Genomic DNA, 19,225 nt, shown 5'->3' with positions numbered 1-19,225 from the left:
CTGGAGTGTAGCTACCCATAGAGTTAGAAAGCTTTCCTAACATCTAACCTAAACCTCCCTTGCTGCACATTAAGCCCATTAGTTCTTGTCCTACCTTCAGTGGCCAAGGAGAACAATTGATCCCCGTCCTCTGTAGAACAGCCCTTAACAGATTTTAAGACTTATCACGTCCCCCCTCATTTTCCTTTCTCAAAACTAAACATGCCCAGTTTTTTTACCCTTTCCCCATAGGTCTGGTTTTCTAAACTTTTATCAGTGTTGCTGCTCCCCTCTGGACTTTCTCCAGTTTGCCCATATCTTTCCTAACGTGTGGTGCCTAGATTTAAGGCTTGTCTTCACTACCGGGGTAAGTCAACCTAAGTTACGCTGCTCCAGCTACGTGAATAACGACTTACCCTGGTGGCTTCACTGCGCTGCGTCCACGGGAGATGCTCTCCGGTCAACGTCCCTTACCCTTCTCGGGGAGCTGGAGTACCGGGGTTGACCAGAGAGCGCTCTGCCGTCGATTTAGTGGGCCTTCATTAGACCTGCTAAACCAACACCCACTGCGAAGACAAGCCTTTAGACACAGAATCCAGCTGAAGCCTCACCAATGCCTAGAAGAGCAGGACGTTGACCTCCCGTGTCTTACATACGAGACTCCTGTTAATACACCCCAGAATTAGAGTCACCTTTTTCACAACTGTATGACTCTGTCTCCTATTCAAACTGTGATCCATTCTAACCCCCAGATCCTTTCCAGCAGCACTGCCACCTACCCAGTCAGTCCTCATTTTGTGGTTGTACATTTGATTTTTCCTTCCTTAGTGTAGTACTTTGCACTTCTCTTTATTGAATGTCATGTTACTGAATTCAAACCAATTCTATTTCTGCCCCCTCCCCCCCCCCAGGTGTTGCACGCAACCCCTCCCAACTTGGTGTTGTTCACTAATTTTAAAAGCAAACTCTCCACTCCATTATCCAAGTTCTTCATGAAAATACTGAATAGTGCCAGTCTTAGGACTGACCCTGCAGGACCCCACTGGATATGCCCTCCCACTTTGACAGCAAACCATTGATAACTACTCTTCAAGTATGGTCTTTCAACCAATTAAGCACCCACCTTCTAGTAATTTCATCTAGACCACATTTTCCTAGTTTGCATAGGAGAATGTCATGAGGAACTATATCAAAAACCAAGATATATCACACCTACTGCTCACCTCTATCTACTAGGTCAGGAACCCGGTCAACGAAGGAAATTAGGTTGGTTTGGCATGATTTGTTCTTGACAAATCCATGCTGGTTATTCCTCATAACCCCATTAGCCTCTAGGTGTTTACAAATTGTTTAATCATTTGTTCCTGAGTCTTTTGAGGTATCGAAATTAGGTTGCCTGCTCTATTATTCCCCAGGTCGTCTTTGTTCTTTTTTAAATATAGGCATTATTGTTACCCTTCTTCAGTCCTCTGGGGTGTCACCATCCTCCAGGAATTCTCAAAGATAATTGCTAATGGCTCCAATTGTTTCAGCTAGTTCCTTAAGTACCCTAGGCTGAATTTCATCAGGCTCTGTCAAACTGAATGCATCTAGCTTACCAACATATTCTTTAGCCTGTTCTTTCCTTATTTTGGCTTGTGTTCCTTCCCCTTTGTTGTTCGTATTAATCGTGTTGAGCATCTGGACACCAGCGGACCTACACTTTCCTTCATCTTTCTCTTGCTCCGAATGTATTTAAGGAACCTCTTCTTATTGCCTTTTATGTCCCTTGCTAGGTGTAACTCATTCTGTGCCTTAGCCTTTCTGATTTTGTCCTCACGTGCTTGTGCTATTCTTGTATACTCGTCCTTAGCAATTCATCCATGTTTCCGCCTTTTGTAGGATTCCTTTTTGATTTTCAGATCATTAAATAACTCCTGATGGAGCCATATTGGCCTCTTACTATTCTTTGTCTTTTCTTTGCATTGGGATAGTTGGCAGTTCTGCCTTTAATATTGTCTCATTGAGAAACTGCCAACTGTCTTCAATTGTTTTTCCCCTTAGACTTGCTTCCCATGAGACCTAACCTACCAGTTCTCTGAGTTTGTTAAAATTTGCTTTTTTCAAAAAGTCTATTGTCCTTATTCTGCTGCGCTCACTCCTTCCTTTCCTTTGAATCATGAAATCTCTCATTTCATGACACCTTCACCCAAATTGCCTTCCACCTTCAGATTCGCAACCAATTCCATCCTGTTGGTCAGAATCAAGTCTAAAATGGCTGCCCACTTATTTACTTCCTCCACCTTCTGGAACAAGAAGTTGTCCTCAACACATTCCAAGAACTTATTGTAAATTTTGTGTTTTGCCATATGACTTTTCCAACAGATGTCTGGGAAGTTAGAGTCCCCCATTACTACCGCGTTGTGTGTTTTGGATATTTCTATTATTCTAGAAATGCTTCATCCACCTCCTTTTCCTGATTTGGTGGTCTATAGTAGATACCTACCATGACATCACCTCTATTTTCCCCCTTTTATCTTTACCCAGAGATTTTCAACTGGTCTGACACTCACCTCTTTCTGGCCCTCAGAACAAACAATGCAACACCTCCTCCCCTTTTCCCGACTGACCTTTCTGAACAAGCTGTACCCTGCTATAGCAATACTCCAGTCAGCAGATTTATCCCACCAAGTCTGTGATGCCAATTAAGCCATAATTAAGCTTATGTGCTAATACGTCCAGTTCTTCCTGTTTATTCCCCGTACTCCTTGAATTAGTGTATAGACAGCTAAGCTACTGAGCAAATTCCCCCACGGATTTCACTCTTGTTCCTCCTATGACCCTAGTGTAACTATCCATGTCCCCCCCATGCCAATCTAGCTCGGTGTTCAGGTCGCCTTTTTAAATATAATATTCTACCTGTCACATAACTCTAAAAATGTTGGGTGTACAAGCATCCTGCAATAACCACACTAGCCAGTGAGTTCTTGGCTTTTGGCAGAGACCACCCACGACCCCTTTCAGTAAAATATTGGGAGGATGGTCGAACACAGGAATAGTACACCTGCCTGGGCATGTCTGTGTCACAACCTTCCCCCCCCCCCCCGCTGACTCCGCAGGGCGCTGAACAAGCAGCAAGTGATGGAAAGGAACAGAAGCAGGGCGCTGGTGGGAGTCCAGCTGCCCCATCAGGAGGTGCAACGGGGCCTTTCCAGCCAGCTGTTAGTGCTGCCCCTGGGCGCTGGGCCCAGCTCGACGGCTTTCCAGAGATGGCTCGTGCTGCGTTTGGCAATGCAAGCGCTGAGATGTCTCTATCAGCCACGCATACACAGGCCCCTCCCTCTGCAGGCTCTGCCTAGCGCACCCAGTGCCTTTATGCAGTAAATAGCCCTACGATAAATAACCAGGTGGGGAGCAGCTGCTCCCCCAGGTGGAGGGGCCAGGGCATCATGTGGACTAGAGCTATTTGCTGTATCAGTGTGAACTTCCCCCGGTGCAGGGATGAGCCGCAAGGCCTAGGCCCCACTGAAGTCTCCAGAACAAGGATTAAGTGGGGCATGGTTGGATGCTGTCCCCACACAGAGGTGAACGTCACCCCCAGCAGGCAGGCAGTGTTGCTCCCCCAAGGACTTGGAGCCAGGCAGCTGGCCATGCCCCTGGAAGCTCAGTTCACACCCCGCTGAACTACCAGGCATCCCCACGGCCCCGAACTCGCCCAGCTGAGCTTGTCTGTCCTGTGCCAGATCACCCGGCAGCAGTACCAGAACGCACTGGCCGCCAGCCGCATGGACAGCTCACCCCAGTCCCCCGACATGGAGGCGTTCAATGACGGCAACTCCACCAAGGCCCCGACGGCCCGGGGGACCCCACAGACCCCGAAGGAGGACCCCACCCCCACCCTCCTGAACGAGAGGAGCAGCATCATTTGTAAGTCACCCCATGGCTGCCTGACTGCCAGTCCCACAGGCAAGCCACTCCCCACAAGCCTCCGACACTCCCTAGCACCCATCAGACCCCAACGCCACCAGCTGCACACACACATCCCTTCACGCTCGGGGCCTGGCCCGTGGCACGTATTCACCCCTGAGCCCCAATGCTCACACTGACACACTTCCCCTCCCCGCGCCAGGGATGGGGGTGTCTCCCACAGGCAGCCGGTCAGACGGGCTCTGCAGCCCCAACAACTCCATGTTCCTCCGCGTGGAGGGAATCCCCTTCATCAGGGAGGAACTGGCAGACAACGAGGAGAACAGCAAGCGGCAGGGTAAGTCCCCGGGGTGGGATCTGGCCCATGGGACGGATGTGCCCCCACTAGCGTATTGGAAGGGGTGGCTGCACTGGAGGGGGGGGGGGAGGAGGGAATTGGAGGACGCACCCATCGGGCGCCCAAGATGCTCCAGAGAGCCCTGCCCGGAGATAGCACTGCTCTTACCTTCCTCCTTTGCAGCCAGCGAATGCTGTGACATCCCCCTGGAGCCGGAGAGCCCGAACAGAGAGACAGCGAGCGGCACCGAGGAGACCCTGGGCAAGAAGCTGCTGAGGACACTGAGTGAGTGAAGCACCCAGCCAGCCCCAGGGCAGGGGGGAGAACGTGGGAGCCCAGACAGGCACACAGCCCCCAGTGGTGTACGGGGGGGGGGGGGCACATACAGTGCAGGGCAGGACAGCCGGGGCCCCAAACAGCAGTGAGGCTGCAGGTACCAGTTCCCAACAACTAACATCAAGTGAAAACCTGGGGCCCGAATGGGGAGAGGGGAAGGGAAAGGGAAAGGAGCCTCCTCTACTACTGCCCCCCCTCACCTACGCTCAGATCTGCCAGCCCAGCCCCGGGGTCCCTCCCTTCCCGTTACGCTGCTTGTTGCTGGGCCTGGACAAGCACTGGGGCGATGGAGCAGCTGCAGGGAGCCCAGCTCTCCACCTTCCCTGGTGGCGGCAGGCGGTACTGCACCCTGCAATAGCACCCCCCGCTGTAGCATTGGGGGAACTGGCTCCACTAGCTCCTCGTACCCAGCAGCCTCCAGGTGCTATGAAGGGCCTGGGCTGTCCCCTCCCCCCAGTGCAGCATCCCCAGGGCGGGACAGCGCTGTCTGGGGACCCACGGGGCACTGAGCCCAGGCTGGCCGCTGTTTGCAGGTGGGCGGAAGAGGAGGCAGTCCCCAGATGGCGAGACGACGCCGGAGGAGAATTCCAACCGAGCGCCGTTAATCACCTGAGCGGCAGCGTGGCTGGAGCGCGGCGCTGGAGTCCCATGTAGCCTGGAGGTGTGAACATACCCCTCAATACTGCTGCTGGAAAGAGACACCGCCCCCACCCCCCACGGCCTGCCCCAGGGGCTGGGGGGACACCCTTGCTCTGCTCTGAGCACACGCTGCAGGGCCTGGAAAGCTGGTCAGGGGCTGCCATCAAACACCCCCACACACACACACCCCCAACAGGGACACGTCCATAATGCTTTCAAAACCAGCGTCTGCCCCTCTAGAAAGCTGCTCTCAGCCCGGCTGCTCAATGGAATTAGCGGGTGCAACCTGTGGGGGCTCCTGGCATGTCCTTGTTTAGGGAGTCCCCAAGCTGCTGAATGCAGGCCCCGAGCCCAGCCCTGAGACTTAACACCCTGCAGCCTGGCTCGGGGGGAGAGGGGGACACTGGGAGGCCCAGGGGGCTCTGGAGAGCAGGGAGGGGGAACTACGAGCATTAAACAGCTGCTTTTCTTTCAGGTCTGCAGCATGAGAGCCTCCTGCGCGCGTCGTGTGCGACAGCAGCGGGTCTGCACGCCGCTGCCTGCCCACCCAACACCTGCCCTCCCTCAAGGACGTGCGTAGAGCCCCAGGCGAGAAAGGCAATGCCCCCAGCTGGGACTGAAGCAGAGGCGGCAGCCCTGGACTTGCCAGGAAGCCGGGACACGTGGCCGGCTGCTGCCCTGCTGCCAGGCGTTCCGTCTCAACGAGGAGAAGAAGAGAAAAGTGGCAGTGCCTGGGGCGTGGTTCCCCTGCGGCAAGAAGCAGGGAGAGGCAGCCCAGCTCAGGCTGCCCAGAGCATCATTTCATACTTTACAGCAGCTCCCAGCCCCTTTTGAGTCAGGGCCCCATAGCGCTGGGCGCTGCAGCCATAACGAGATGTGGTCCTGCCCCAAGGAGCGCCATGCTCTGGGCAGTGCCCATCCCCTCCCACCACACACAGTGTGACACTCAGGAGACCCCTGCACATTTGTGCAGTGACAGTCAAAACCTGCCCTCGCACTTCAGTCTGTCCCCCCGGGAGCAGTGAACTGCCCATCCCACAGGCACTGGCCAGGTGTGGGCCTCAGGCCCCGCCCAGCACCAAGTATATCCATCCCCCCACCTGGGGAAAGGGATGCTCAGAGCTGCGCTTCAACCACCATGGCCCTGCGACAGGCCTCAGCTCAGAGCCACATGTTGGCATCAGAATGTTACGGAGAGTTTTAAATCGCGGCTATGGAGGCTGAATGCAATGTAGATCCTTTACATTAAAAGCCATCCCTCCCTGAGCAGCTCTGCCTCTGTCTGGGCCAGTGCAGGAGAAGCTGCTGTTTGAAGGCCTGAACTGTGCCAGGTTCTCCTCCCCACAGACATGGGGGAGGGGGGGAAATCACTGCTGCATGGCACAGCTGCTCTGTTCCCTCGCAGCTCCCCCAGACAGTTACCAGCGGGAAGGGGAAAGCCCCCTCTGCCTGCAGCGGGGACAGCCTGAGAGCCCCCTCTGCCTGCAGCAGACCAAGCTGCATCCTAATCCCCTCTCCCCAAAACAGCCCCCTTAGCGCCAAGCCTGCTAGCTTCAGAGCTGCTGCCAGCCTGGGGGGCAGATTCCCCCTCCCCAGGAGACTGGTGCAGTCACATTGCCCAGCAAGCAGCCTCAGGTTTCCCTTTCTAAGGGCCAGCCCCTTGCACCACACCCACTGCCACCTTGCCCTCGCTCCTACTAGCTGTTGTAGCACTTTGGCACCCTCCTGCAGAGCTCACCAGCATTTCACAACCCTCCCCGCAGGCGACTCGTGCTGCCTGCACTCAGGGGAAGGCTGTATTTAAAGCTTTTCTCTCTGCGAGGGGGTGGGGGGAGTAGCCCTGGAGCAGGGAGACTTACCCAGGGCCACACACAGGCAGGTAGAGAGCAGACTGCTGGAGGTCCAGCCCTGAGCTCTAAGCACTTGCCACATGTCCTCCCCACGCTGAGCAAGACCATCACCTGATTGACACACAGGAGAGGGTGTCAGGCTGCCTGGGTTCAGCTACCACCTCCCTGTGGGGGGCATTTAAAGCTCTGGGTCAGAGCGTGGCCCAGCATAAGCTGGAGAAAGCCCTTTTCTCAGGGGGGCTCTGCAGGACTAAACGTTAATGGTGTAGTGAGAGTGTGGCCATCTCTAAAGCACTGTAGAGCTGGAGACGTAGCTACTCCATCCTCTTAACGTCACACAGAGGACTGGGCGAAGAACCGATTTGCCAGTGCTGTGGCCAGGAAAAGCTGTAAGCGATGAATTTCGTGGCTGTCGCAGACATAAGAGAAGCAAAATGTGCTGGGTCTAGAAGGCAAATGGAAGCAGTGTGAGCTTCCAGGCACTGCTGCCCTCATGCCCTGGCGAGAGAGCCCCGGAGGCCCGGCTGCGCAGGCCCCTGCTTCCTCCACTCACGCATGCCTCACGAATGATGGGGGGGAGGGACACTTGCATGGCAGGAGGGGCTGTACCTACACAGGGCATCTTCCTGGTCTTCTCCCTCCATTGCTCCCACTGCTGGAGCTAAAGCAGAGATAAGGCTCGAGGCAGCCTCCAGGGGAAACACACAGGGTTGGAGGAAGTTCCAGCCACGCTTCAGTCTCCCTGAAATCTCCCAGATGAGCCACATTTGGCCCAAATCAGTGCAGCCGTTTGAGTTCTGAACGGAGCCATGGGAGAGATTCTGTTGCTCTGGCTCTGCAGAGTTTTGGGGTGAGGAAAATGAGGAGTCATGGATAGGACAGGAGCCTCCAAGGAAAGGCCCCTCTGCACACATCCCGTGGCACAACCACAAGCTATGATACAGGAAAGGGTGCCTTTCACACTGCACTCAACCGCACTTTCCCTTTCACAGATGGGGAAGAGGTACAGAGGTTAAGTGACTTGCCAAGGGTCACAGCACGGCTGTCCAATTCCCACTCCTGTGCTTCAGCAACGACAGCTAGACAGTGCATCCCTGCTACCCCTCTTGCACCCCCCCCCACTCGTGCCCTTTCTAGCACTAGTGTGTATTTGGTGCTGTGAAGCAGCGCAACACTTACAAATGCCACTCTACAAAGTGAGCTTAACCCAGCAGAGTGACTAAACTTCAGACCTGACCTTCTGCTGCAATAGGAAAGAGCAGATCGGTCATGCTGCTCTGAACAAAGATCTGTTCAAACAGGGGCTACATCCACATTTCCTAAACTGGTCCACAGAGCCCTGGCTGGCTCTGTGCAGAGAAATGGTTTGCTGGATGGTCCTAGCTCTCCTCCTCTCCCACTGCTTCTACAGGAGTCTTGGTTCTCCATGACGTAGTGCCCAGATGCCTGTAGTGAGGAGGATGCAGCCCAAGGGCCTCCAGCAGCAACTGCTGCAGAAGAAATAGGATCGACTCTGAGGAATGGAACCACCCGTGGGACAGGGGCTATGATCCAGAGAAGAAGTCCCCTGTGGAGGAGATGATCAGATGTCTGGGCAACATCTCACCAAGGGGGAAACATGCATATACACCGGCAGAGGAAAGCCAGGCAAAGAAACAGAAGCGATACATGGGGAGCGAATTGATTAGTTATTCAAGGACACACTTTGGATTCATCAGAACTTTCCTAGATGCGATGGTAAATGGGAAGGGAAAGTAGCCATGAGACGCCATCAAAGAATGAACCTCTGGACAAGTCAAGTCTCTTCTTTAAAATAAGATGAAGCCTTGGATCGTAGGGCTTTTATTGTGGACCTGGGAGAGAGGGCTGCTATTGCTTAGAGGGGGGTAGGGGGGAGGGAGATGGGCAGAGGAGTTCCCCCCCCTCCCCTCCCCAGCAGTTCAGCACTCCAAGGCTGGAGCCTACTGCAATAGTTAAGCGTCTGGCCACGCAAGGTTATGTCCCATCTTCCCTCTGCCAGCAGCATGTCAATGCCAGTTTAGGGAGTTACCCAGCAATGCAGACACAGAGCACAGGCAGCAGGACAAGCACCCAGCAGGGCATCCTTCGGAGATGGAGGTTTATTTTCTTTCAGCAACATAAAGAAGCAGCGACACAAAGAAACCATCACTCTTTGCTCACGTGAGGCGAAAGCCAACAATAGGCTCACTCCCCGAAATGTTACAGTGCCTCCAACCCACAGACAGGACAAGAGGGCCCATGAATTTGGGCACCTATCCCACAATGCACTGCACCTGTACAGGAGTTGACTGGGCCAAACCATTTTGGTTCTACTGGGTCTATTTGGTTGCACAGAAATAGGCAGCTTTGAGATGTCTGGGTCCCAGCGCATATGGCTGCTGTCAGCCAAATGAGACAAGATGGCTTACTTTGCCACCAGCCCCAGGAGGGCACTGGCCTGTATTATAAGTGGGCTTTCAGAGACGCAGGCAGACTGATATCCCCGATATAGCCACTGTTCCCCATCCTTATTAAACCCTAACAGGGGTGATGGAGGGGAGTTATGAGCAGGGAACAGAGACTACACACTACTGCTTTGGTGGGTTCCGATGGGAGTTCAGGGGTTTGGGTTCTTCACTGGAACTTGGTGACAGCTTCGTGGATGGAGCTGGCCACATAGTCCAGGTTCTTGGTGGTCAGGCCGCACATGTTGATGCGTCCACTGGCCATCAGGTAGATGTGCTTCTCCTTGATCATGTACTCCACTTGCTTAGCTGGGGAAACATTCAAGAGAAGTCAGGTCAGCCACGTGGGAGACCTGGAAATCCCAGAGCACAGCTCAGTGCTGCATCTCATCGGCTTTCAGAACGGAGAGAAGGGGTTCAGGACCTGGCCAGTGAAATAAAGCAGAGCTACTCCAAACCCAGCCTCTCCAAGCAGAAGACGAGTAGAGAGAACAGCAGGGCACTGGCTGTGGGGTGAGCTCTAAGCTACTCCAGTCCTGGCCAGACCCAGCAGGAGGTGCTGTAAAGAGCAGGCCAGGTGACTGCTCTCCATCCAGACTTTCCTACTACCCATCAGAGGCCCAAGACTGCACCCCAGAAAGACACTGGAGAAGTTCTTCAGGGAACCCAACTTGGGTTCCTGCAGCCCAACCCCACTCAGTTCCATGCCCCTGAGCTCACCTCCTGCTGCAACAGCATCTGGTTCATTGATACTTACGGTTCAGCCCTGTGAAACTGAACATGCCAATCTGCTCCGTGATGTGATTCCAGGTGCCTGGGGTCCCAAGAGCCTGGAGCCGGGCCCTGAGCTCCGACCGCATTAGCAAGACCCGATCTGCCATTGTCTTCACATTGTCCTTCCTGTGAAGGGGAGAGAGTGAGCCAGTAGTGGAATTTAGCCATGTCTATCCATGCCCCGGTATGACAGCTCCTCCCTTCAACACCCCGTTTTGGAACCGGCACCACTTACCACTCAGCGAAGAGCTGTGGGCAGGTGAGGGTGGTAGCCACGATACGTGCTCCTTGTGAGGGAGGGTTGGACCAGATGGTGCGGACAATCTTCTCCATCTGGGAAAGGACACGCTGCACGTTGTCAGTGTCCTTCCCCACCACACTCAGGTTCCCCACTCGCTCATCTGGAGACAGACATGGAGACATGAGCCACTGGACCCAGCCCCTGTGCCCCACATCCCGGCAGGCTTCACCCACCACCCCCAGGGAGGCTGGCCCAAGCTGCAGGGTTAGCTGCTGCCAGATGGATACTCACTGTAGAGCCCGAAGTTCTTGGAGAAGGACTGAGCACAGAAGAGTTCGAAGCCCTCAGAGACAAAGTACCGCACGGCCCAGGCATCTCTGTCCAGGCAGCCGGAGGCAAAGCCCTGATAGGCTGAGTCAAAGAATGGGAACAGGAACCGGCGCTGCAGACAGGAAGATAATTAGAGGGGAGACCCCACCCCTACCCCTAAGAACCCCTTGTCCCCATTTCTGCCCCCTCCCCTCACCCAAGCAGGGTGGGCTAATCTGCTGGGAAGTCCTTTAAGAGTCAGTGTGAATCTGGGGCAGGGTGGGAACCCCTTCAAGCCTGACTGGAGCACTGTCATTAGGACTTGAATGAAGAGGGAGACTTAGAGACAAGCTGGGGAGTGCGTCAAATCACAGCCCAGCGGATGTGAGAGGACGGCCACTGCAAGGAAACAGCAGCAACTGCCTCCCACACCACCGGGGAGAAAGACAGAGGTGTCCCCTTTACCTGGCTAGCGTGTTCTTTGGGGGACAGGCACCCAGGAGAGAGAGAGAAGGCAGTCTTTCCAGATGCACATGTACCAGCCAGAGCCAGAGATTAGAGGCAAGTTAGCAGCACAAGCAGAACTGGGGCAATTTAAACATCGTGTGGTGTCCAAGAGCAGACTTCTGCTGGTCCCAGCCCCTCCTCATTCTTACCAAAGCCTCCAACAACTCACCGGGGAGGGGCCCTTTCTCCCACCCTCACTCAGCTTTGCCCACCCCCACCTCTCCCCCAAATAGAGTCGAGTCCTGTTTGTGCTCTGGTTGGCTCAAGGGCTTCCTGGCCACACTACAGCCCTCTCCCCACCAGTCCCCTCCGTGCAGATACCTTCATGACAGCAGCAATCTGTTTCCACTGCTCCAGCGTGGGGTCTGTGCCAGTTGGGTTGTGTGCACAGGCATGCAGAATAAAGATGGAGAACTCCGGTGCACTCTGAGGAAAGAGCAGTTCTCAGTCACACGCACACACAGCCGAGGGCCCACATCCAGTCAGCCACCAGCTGCCTTGGCCACTGTGCTGGACTATCACACAGATCTGGCTCCAGTCCCCCCAGGCAGGAAACTGGCAGGCTCCTGCCCAGAAGGCCCTGGCTGATCTGAAACTAGGGCCGCTGGTGCCTTTGGATGCAGCTCAGGAGCTCTCCTCTCCAAGGCACTCTTACCCACCTCCATGTCCTCCAGGAGCCCCTCCAGGTCCAGCCCCCTCTTAGCAGCATCCCAGTAGCGATAGGCCCGGATGTCCTTAAAGCCAGCGTTCACAAACACAGAGTTATGGTTCTCTGAGGAGAGAAGAGACCAGTCCATCTGTACTGGAGAGCTGCCCCTGAGCCAGCCAGTTCCTCCAGTCCTGACTTAGGTTGCCTCCCGCCACACCACCCACAGAGGAGGGGGTGAACCTCTCCCTTGTTCGTATGAGACACCCCTCCCCCCAGTGTGAAGAGTCTGGCTGGGCTGCTCCCACCTTACCCACTTGTCCTGCAGGCTCCAGTGAGCAGTAAGCATGAACACGCTGCAGCACTCACCCCAGGAAGGAGAAGAGATGTAGACAGGAGTTGTTGTGTTGTTGTTTCCATTGTACCAGCGCCGCAGGAACTCTGCTCCGATGCGCAGTGCGCCGGTCCCGCCCAAGCACTGAACACCTCCTACCTGGAAGGCAGAGGGGGTCACCAAGAGCCTGCCACCAACAGATGGCATCAGTGCAGAGATAACAAGGAAACATCAGAAAGGGACAGAGTGAGATGAGCCTCGCTGGCCTCCAATTACTAAAGGGATCAACCCCCCACAGACCAAGAATTCAGCACCCCTTATCCAATCGGAGGCAGATCCCTTTCGTTGCCACAGCCCAGAACAGCACCTCCTAGGCCAGGCTTCCTGACCTCAGAGCAGCAGCTCCTCTGCCATACCGGGGCAAGCTCTGCTCCTCAGTGACCACTAACTATTTAGCTCCTTATAGGGCCCCATACCATGGTATCAGAGCACCTGTTTCCAGGCCAACCAGGACTTTCATACTGCAGCCATGTAGTTCAGCACTGACCATGGGATGCACTAACACACCCAAATAACCCCACATCACATCATCTACCCTCAGCTCCCATCCTGCTGTCACCCCTCCTTAAACAGCTTCTCTCGCATTTCTCACACCCCCTTTGGGCCTTGGCAGGTTCAGCTGTTTCTGTCACACCCGTTGACCCTTCCCATCAGAGTCCTAGGGCAGATGCCTGGCCATGGTTCAGCATCAGGTGGCAGGACCCAGATCTTCTGCCTTCCCTCTGGGAGAGGTTTCCTATCGGTTTCTGGTATTCAGCATCTAGATAGGAGCCTAAACCCTGCATGTTCAGAGAGCTCTGAGCATTCACACCAACAGCTCCATGCAGCCAGAATGCAGACTTGAAACTGAGCTCAGTGCCAGACCAGTCAGGGCAAACTCTGCAATCCTGGCAAGATCTCTCCCACCTTCCAGGACCCCTCCAGAGACCCCATTCACCAGTATGTCTCAGCAAGGAGTCGCTTCCCCCCAGAGCTTACACGATTCTCCTTAATAGCACAACTGTCCTCCCCAAGCGCAATCCTTGAAGCGTTGGCCCGGAACTCAGGCAGGCCAAGGATCGGCAGGTATTCATGGTTCAAGCTGGTATCATTGGCGATCTTCTGCTCAACTTTCTTCACCACTGGCAGGACCCAGGGCTGCCCCTCATCTGTGCGATAGGCTGCAAGAGAGAAAAGGAGAGTCTGACACTCCACAAGCCATGTCCCGAGGGGACAGCCAGCCAGAAAAACTTACCCACAGTTATTAGACTAGGTCTCTTTCCCATCCTCGCAGTTGCTGTTCAGATCCAGAGGTTGAGGCCATGGGGAGGGCAGGATAGGAGGGGAATGGTACGTTTTCTTATGACCTGGGATGTGTCCTTTACAGACCGTCTCTGGAATCCATAGGCCATAGCACCGCCCTCCCCCACCCCCAGGTTCCCCATCAAAACATTTCATGAGTAAAGAAGCTAAATTAGGAAGTGATTAGAAGAATTCTGTTAACCTTCCAAACGCCAAGGGACAGTACAAGCTGCACTAAACTAGCAATGCTGCTTCTGGACAGACTCCCCACACAGAAGCACCTGACTTATAGTGATCCAAGTAGTGCCACCTTCCTACCATCCAGTGCACATGCTGTGGATTAGGCTCGTAAGCTCTGTGGAGCAGGGATGAGTCTTCCTGTCCATTCCCGACAGCACTGAGCATGCTTGATGGAACTGGTAAATCCATGTCACAGGGAAGTGACTGTAACTGAAATAACATTTCCTCAGCACCTTTCAGGACAAAATGCTTTCTAAACCAGTCCACATGTGCAGGGAAATGCAGCCCCCTCTGCATGCAATTCAGAAGCAAGACGGGAAAACAGCATACAACATGCTGCAGACTAGCTGAGATGAAGAGATGCTGGGGCAAACCCTAGGTCTTGTGAAAAGGGCCATGGGTTATTTAGCATCTGTCTAACCCTAAAGGCCTACACACAACATACTGCAAGGAACTAGAGTTATCTGCCTTGGAAGGGAGGGCAGAGCTGACCGTGCCAGCAGGGAATCTTGGGGTCTCCAGCCTGAATCTTAGAATCAATTCCCCTCCACTGGCCTCTGCCAGGAACAGGCATCTGGGATCCACTCTGCAATTATGGAGTCTGGGCCATTTTACACCGGGGGGCTCCCATATCGTTCCCTAAATGGAACAGAATCAGAATGAGAGACTGAATTTGGACAAAGATTAGGATACAGACCTCTGCCTCTTTGGCACTGGTTTCAAGGCAACTAGGGGCATTAGAGACTGAAAATAGTTGCCCTCAACAACTGTTCATTCACCCTGACGTGAGATGAGTTACTAGTTCTCCCCCAGACAGGTGTCTAGTGCAAGAGTCACCACTGGCACCAATCTGCTCTCTCGACACCACTCAAGAGTAGTTCTTACTGAATGAAGTGTGCAGACTGACGTCCATTCTGCCCTCGGTGGCGGTAGTGCCCGATTCCCAGGGTCGGGCGCATTACCTGGGGCAGGGCTGAGTAGGGGAAACCTATGTGGGAGGGCACAGCACTGACTAGAGAGTTCGGTCATGGCGCTGGCACCCTACAAAGGCAGATCACACGCTAACCCTTCGCACCTCTCTAGGACCTTCTGTCCCAGCACCTCACCGTGCTGAACTCTACCAGACTCAGCCTGGACCCTGCCTCCTGTGCCGAGGACAAAGATCACGCCTCCCCTCCCACCCAGCTTTACTTTGCGCAAGGAGGCAACCCATCCAAGGTCACACAGTGCGGGGGTAGTCCTGAAACGGAGCCAGCCCACCAGGCCTTCTGACTCTGCCTCCACCCCCAACCCACCGGACCTCCTCCCCTAAGGGCCTGGCTGCCAGCATCCTGGCTCAGCTTAGCACAGGGAAAGGGCCCAAGGTGGGCTGGAGGCCAAATGGGAAGTGAGCACTGAGCATGGCCTGGGGCAGCTGCAGGGCAATGGGGCCTAGAAGTAAGAGGGGAGACCCCCAAGCACGGCTAGTGTTCAGGTGACCCATTGTGGAGAACAAGAAATAACTGAGGGAGGGGCCGCTCACCCACCTTCTAGAACCACCACAACCCCCTGGCTGATCTGAGGCCCCCCATTGCCCCCATATCAGCCCAGGTCACGCCTCGCCACCCACCCCCCCAGTCCGGGATCAGACACAGGGGCCATTGGGAGCCCACTAGACTGACCCATTCCCCACCCCCCAGCTTCTCACTCACACACACCACTAACTCCCCACCCCCCCTCACACACACACCTGCCCATCCCCCCTCACTCATCACCCACCCCTGCCCAGCCCCCCTCATTCACTGCTCCCCCCCACCCCCCCCTCATTCACTGCTCCCCCCTCCCCCCCCTCATTCACTGCTCCCCCCTCCCCCCCCCCTCATTCACTGCTCCCCCTCCCCCTCAGCCCCCCACCCCCTCATTCACTGCTCCCCCCTCCCCCTCAGCCCCCCCTTCATTCACTGCTCTCCCCTCACTCATCACCCACCCCTGCCCAGCCCCCCTCATTCACTGCTCCCACCTCACTCAGCCCCCCCTCATTCAGCCCCCCACCCCCTCATTCATCGCGCCCCGCGCCCCCCACCCCCCTCACTCGCCCCCCGGCCCCACTCACTCACCGCCCACCCCCAGGTTGACTTTCCGCGGGTCCCGGTCCTCCCGGAAGTCGGCCGTGAGCTGGAACACGGCGACGGGCGGGGCCCGCGGGACGGAGGCGAAGACGGAGCCGGCGGCCATGGCTCCGCGCTGCTGCGGGGCCGGCGAACTGAAGCGGCTGCTCAGAGGAGACTCTCACCTTCACCGGCCTGCCGGGGGGTGGGACCGGGCGCAGCCAATCACAGGGCGCCAAGGGCGAGGGCGAGGGCGAGCGAGGACAGCCAATCAGATCTCCTCGGGGCGGGGAGGAGCCGGGATAGCCAATCAGATAGGCTCAGGCTGGCTGTCCCAGTGACAAAGCGCGAGAGATGGGCGGGGTCCGCATAGCCTATCACAGTGCGGCAGGGGCGGGGTGACTCCACAGTACCCAATCACACGGTGAGAAGCGCGCGCCGTCGCGTGGGCCGCTGACGTCCCGTTGCCCAGTGGTGGCCAGGGCGAGCCACAGGGGCTGCACTGATTGGAGGAGAGGGCGGGACTTCAAGGGGGGCTCCTGTTAGCGTGGTAGTGTGACGGGGGCGGGGCCACGTGCGGCCTGGGGGCGGGTTCGGGCCAGGAACAGGGCGGGGGGGTCACCCGTGATCCGCGTGGCCAGGCGGGGCGGGGCGAAGCGGGGACACGCGGGGGGCTCTGGAGGCTCTCAGGCTGGGGCTCTGGAGGGGGGCTGGGCCCCGGGGGCAAGGCGTAGTGGGGCGGGGTGGGTGGGGTCACAGGGGGGCTGACACGGGGGCTGGCTCGGGTCCTGGGGAGGCTAAGGGGGGACACGCGGGGGGCTGGCTGGGGCTGGGCCCCGGGGGCAGGACGTAGTGGGGCGGGGTGGGTAGGGTCACAGGGGGGCTGACACGAGGCGGGGGCTGGCTCGGGTCCTGGGGGGGGTGCTAAGGGGGGACACGCGGGGGGCTGGCTGGGGCTCTGGAGGGGGGCTGGGCCCCGGGGGCAGGACCTAATGGGATGAGGTGGGTGGGGTCACAGGGGGGCTGACACGAGGCGGGGGCTGGCTTGGGCTCTGGCTCTGGCTGGGGTGCTAAAGGGGGACTGGAGGGGGGCTGGGCCCCGGGGGCAGGACGTAGTGGGGCGGGGTGGATAGGGTCACAGGGGGGCTGACACGAGGCGGGGGCTGGCTCGGGTCCTGGGGGGGCTAAGGGGGTACACGCGGGGGGCTGGCTGGGCTCTGGAGGGGGGCTGGGCCCCGGGGGCAGGACCTAATGGGATGAGGTGGGTGGGGTCACAGGGGGGCTGACACGAGGCGGGGGCTGGCTCGGGCTCTGGCTGGGGTGCTAAAGGGGGGACACGTGGGGGGCTGGGCCCCGGGGGCAGGACGTAGTGGGGCGGGGTGGGTAGGGTCACAGGGGGGCTGACACGAGGCGGGGGCTGGCTCGGGTCCTGGGGGGAAGCTAAGGGGGGGACACGCGGGGGGCTGGCTGGGCTCTGGAGGGGGGCTGGGCCCCAGGGGCAGGACGTAGTGGGGCGGGGTGGGTAGGGTCACAGGGTGGCTGACACGGGGGCTGGCTGATCATTTGTTTTCCCTAAGCTGGGCAGCGTGCAGGTCTGGTGTTTATCGTGTGGATGGAGAACAGCCATGTTTGGTTTCATGCACATTTTTCCTATTTTTAATGGCTATTTGCACAATTGCAGGAAACCCCGGGCGGTGTCGCACCATCATTTTTAATGACAGTCTCTAACATGTTCTCAAGCCCTGTTTTTCTTACTTTGCCGAGCTGTAACTCTCCATTATTATTCATGGAAACAGTTTTCATCGGTTTGGGGCTGTGTGGTGAGTTTGATGTTCACTGACATTTACTAGTTAAAAAACTAACCCTGTTATTATGGTATGCTAGTCCCCACACCAGAGAAGGCCCCTAACCCAAAGACTTCACAATCGAAAGAACAAGCTGAGAAGACTAGAGGAGCCGAGAGGCTCAGAGGAACGTGGTAACTTTCAGACGCCCTGATCGTCGGACCCCTGCAACGAGCGCGTGCTGTGGACCCGCGGGATCGGTCAACGCTACACACGGCTCATGCAGCACCTCATGGTCTCAGACACCATCCGATGGTCCAGGGACATCTACACCGAACACGTCACCGGCCACCGACAGTACCAGGAGGCGTGAGCCAGAGCGACATCGTGCATCGACTACGAGAAAGGGACCGAGAAACTTTCTCCGTTGGACCACACGAACTGGAACCATAAACTCACTGAACGTTAAATCTCACCAAGTGAGAGTCAATCCATCCTCATCATCGTATCCACTCATTATACTCCACACCCGAACAGAGCCATTATATGAACATACCCTCATATCTCCATGTCTGTACTTTGCCCCTTCAGCCTTTTACCCCCAATTGGGGATATTGCAGATTATGTATTCCTTACGCCATCCAATCTTCAACCGAACTTCGCACCCCTTGATAATCTGCACATTATTCCCTGATAACCAGAAACTTCTACGCTTAAACTCTGTACTGTTCACTTTTTTTTAACATCATCTTAATAAAATTTTCGCTCTTCTTTCTGTTCTCAGCCATCCACGCACCCACCTCATGAAATGTAAGGATGCAGGAGGCCCCACATGGGTTACTCAGCATTTGTGGCCTTGGCAGGCAAAGTGATGCTAATGGTGGGGGGAGGGGGCTGGTGTTTCAGGACAGAGAAGTCATACTGTAGGGTGAGAGGTGGAAGAAGGGATAAAAGGAGGTGGTGAGGTTGGCATAGCTACCTGCCTGCAGGGGGTGGGGAGGTGACAATAAGAAATAATATCTGAGAAGTAGGTGGAGACAGAGGTTTTGTGCAGAGACAATTTTACATTTGTGATGGGGAGAGGGAAAAGCCATGGAGATCTCTTGGTAACAAACACAGAACTTGATCCTACAATCAGCTCTGCACAGCCAGAGTCCTTGGTGCAAGAATGGGACTCAGTCCATGATGCCCAGCTGATATTAGGCGAGATGAAGCGTTCGTTCAGCACTTCTGCAATGGACCCCGTTGGCCCCTGGGTGCCGCTGTTGAGCCATGTTAGCGTTATACTTTTTATACAAGGTTGTTCTTTTGAGCCTCATGGTGCAGGTGAGCCGGGAGCCCTGCTGGGGATTTAACTAGCAAAGGTAACTGGGCACTAAAATGAGTTCTGTCTGGGAAGAGGTGCTGTATGAGAACACGTCAAGCTGGGGTACTGCCCGATGAGGTGCGG

The 19,225-nt window shown here is 56.0% G+C and overlaps 2 protein-coding genes across 8 annotated transcripts in view; one reads left to right on the top strand and one right to left on the bottom strand.

Annotated features, from left to right (window-relative positions):
• CNNM1 (cyclin and CBS domain divalent metal cation transport mediator 1) overlaps positions 1-6,466 on the top strand; it is a 56,400-nt gene extending 49,934 nt beyond the window's left edge. For 2 of the 6 annotated variants that reach the window (XM_065552731.1, XM_065552728.1), the window contains 5 exons: positions 3,702-3,885; positions 4,109-4,222; positions 4,406-4,507; positions 5,092-5,219; positions 5,673-6,466. In XM_065552731.1, the coding sequence (XP_065408803.1) occupies positions 3,702-3,885; positions 4,109-4,222; positions 4,406-4,507; positions 5,092-5,171 (480 nt within the window). In that variant the 3' untranslated portion in view covers positions 5,172-5,219; positions 5,673-6,466. Of the gene's footprint in view, positions 1-3,701; positions 3,886-4,087; positions 4,223-4,405; positions 4,508-5,091; positions 5,220-5,672 lie in introns of all 6 variants that reach the window. The other 4 variants (XM_065552730.1, XM_065552727.1, XM_065552733.1 and 1 more) reach the window with 2 other exon arrangements.
• A 2,686-nt stretch (positions 6,467-9,152) lies between these two features.
• Positions 9,153-16,199, bottom strand: GOT1 (glutamic-oxaloacetic transaminase 1). Of its 2 annotated transcripts, none has more exons than XM_005289364.5 (9): positions 16,001-16,199; positions 13,362-13,543; positions 12,359-12,482; positions 12,003-12,115; positions 11,665-11,769; positions 10,819-10,969; positions 10,522-10,687; positions 10,270-10,412; positions 9,153-9,821 (listed from the first exon to the last, which is right to left on the bottom strand). In XM_005289364.5, exons 1-9 carry the CDS (start codon positions 16,116-16,118, stop codon positions 9,682-9,684), a joined length of 1,242 nt encoding a protein of 413 aa, XP_005289421.1. In that variant the 5' UTR covers positions 16,119-16,199; the 3' UTR covers positions 9,153-9,681. The 2 variants fall into 2 exon arrangements, with proteins under 2 accessions (XP_005289421.1, XP_042701147.2); XM_042845213.2 differs by lacking the exon at positions 16,001-16,199 and adding an exon at positions 13,946-14,118.
• Between the last annotated feature and the right edge of the window lie 3,026 nt (positions 16,200-19,225).

This window comes from Chrysemys picta, chromosome 7 (assembly GCF_011386835.1).
Source record: "Chrysemys picta bellii isolate R12L10 chromosome 7, ASM1138683v2, whole genome shotgun sequence".
Taxonomy (NCBI): domain Eukaryota; kingdom Metazoa; phylum Chordata; order Testudines; family Emydidae; genus Chrysemys; species Chrysemys picta.
Note: the sequence above shows the minus strand (reverse complement) of the source record. Positions and strands in the feature narration are given on the sequence as shown.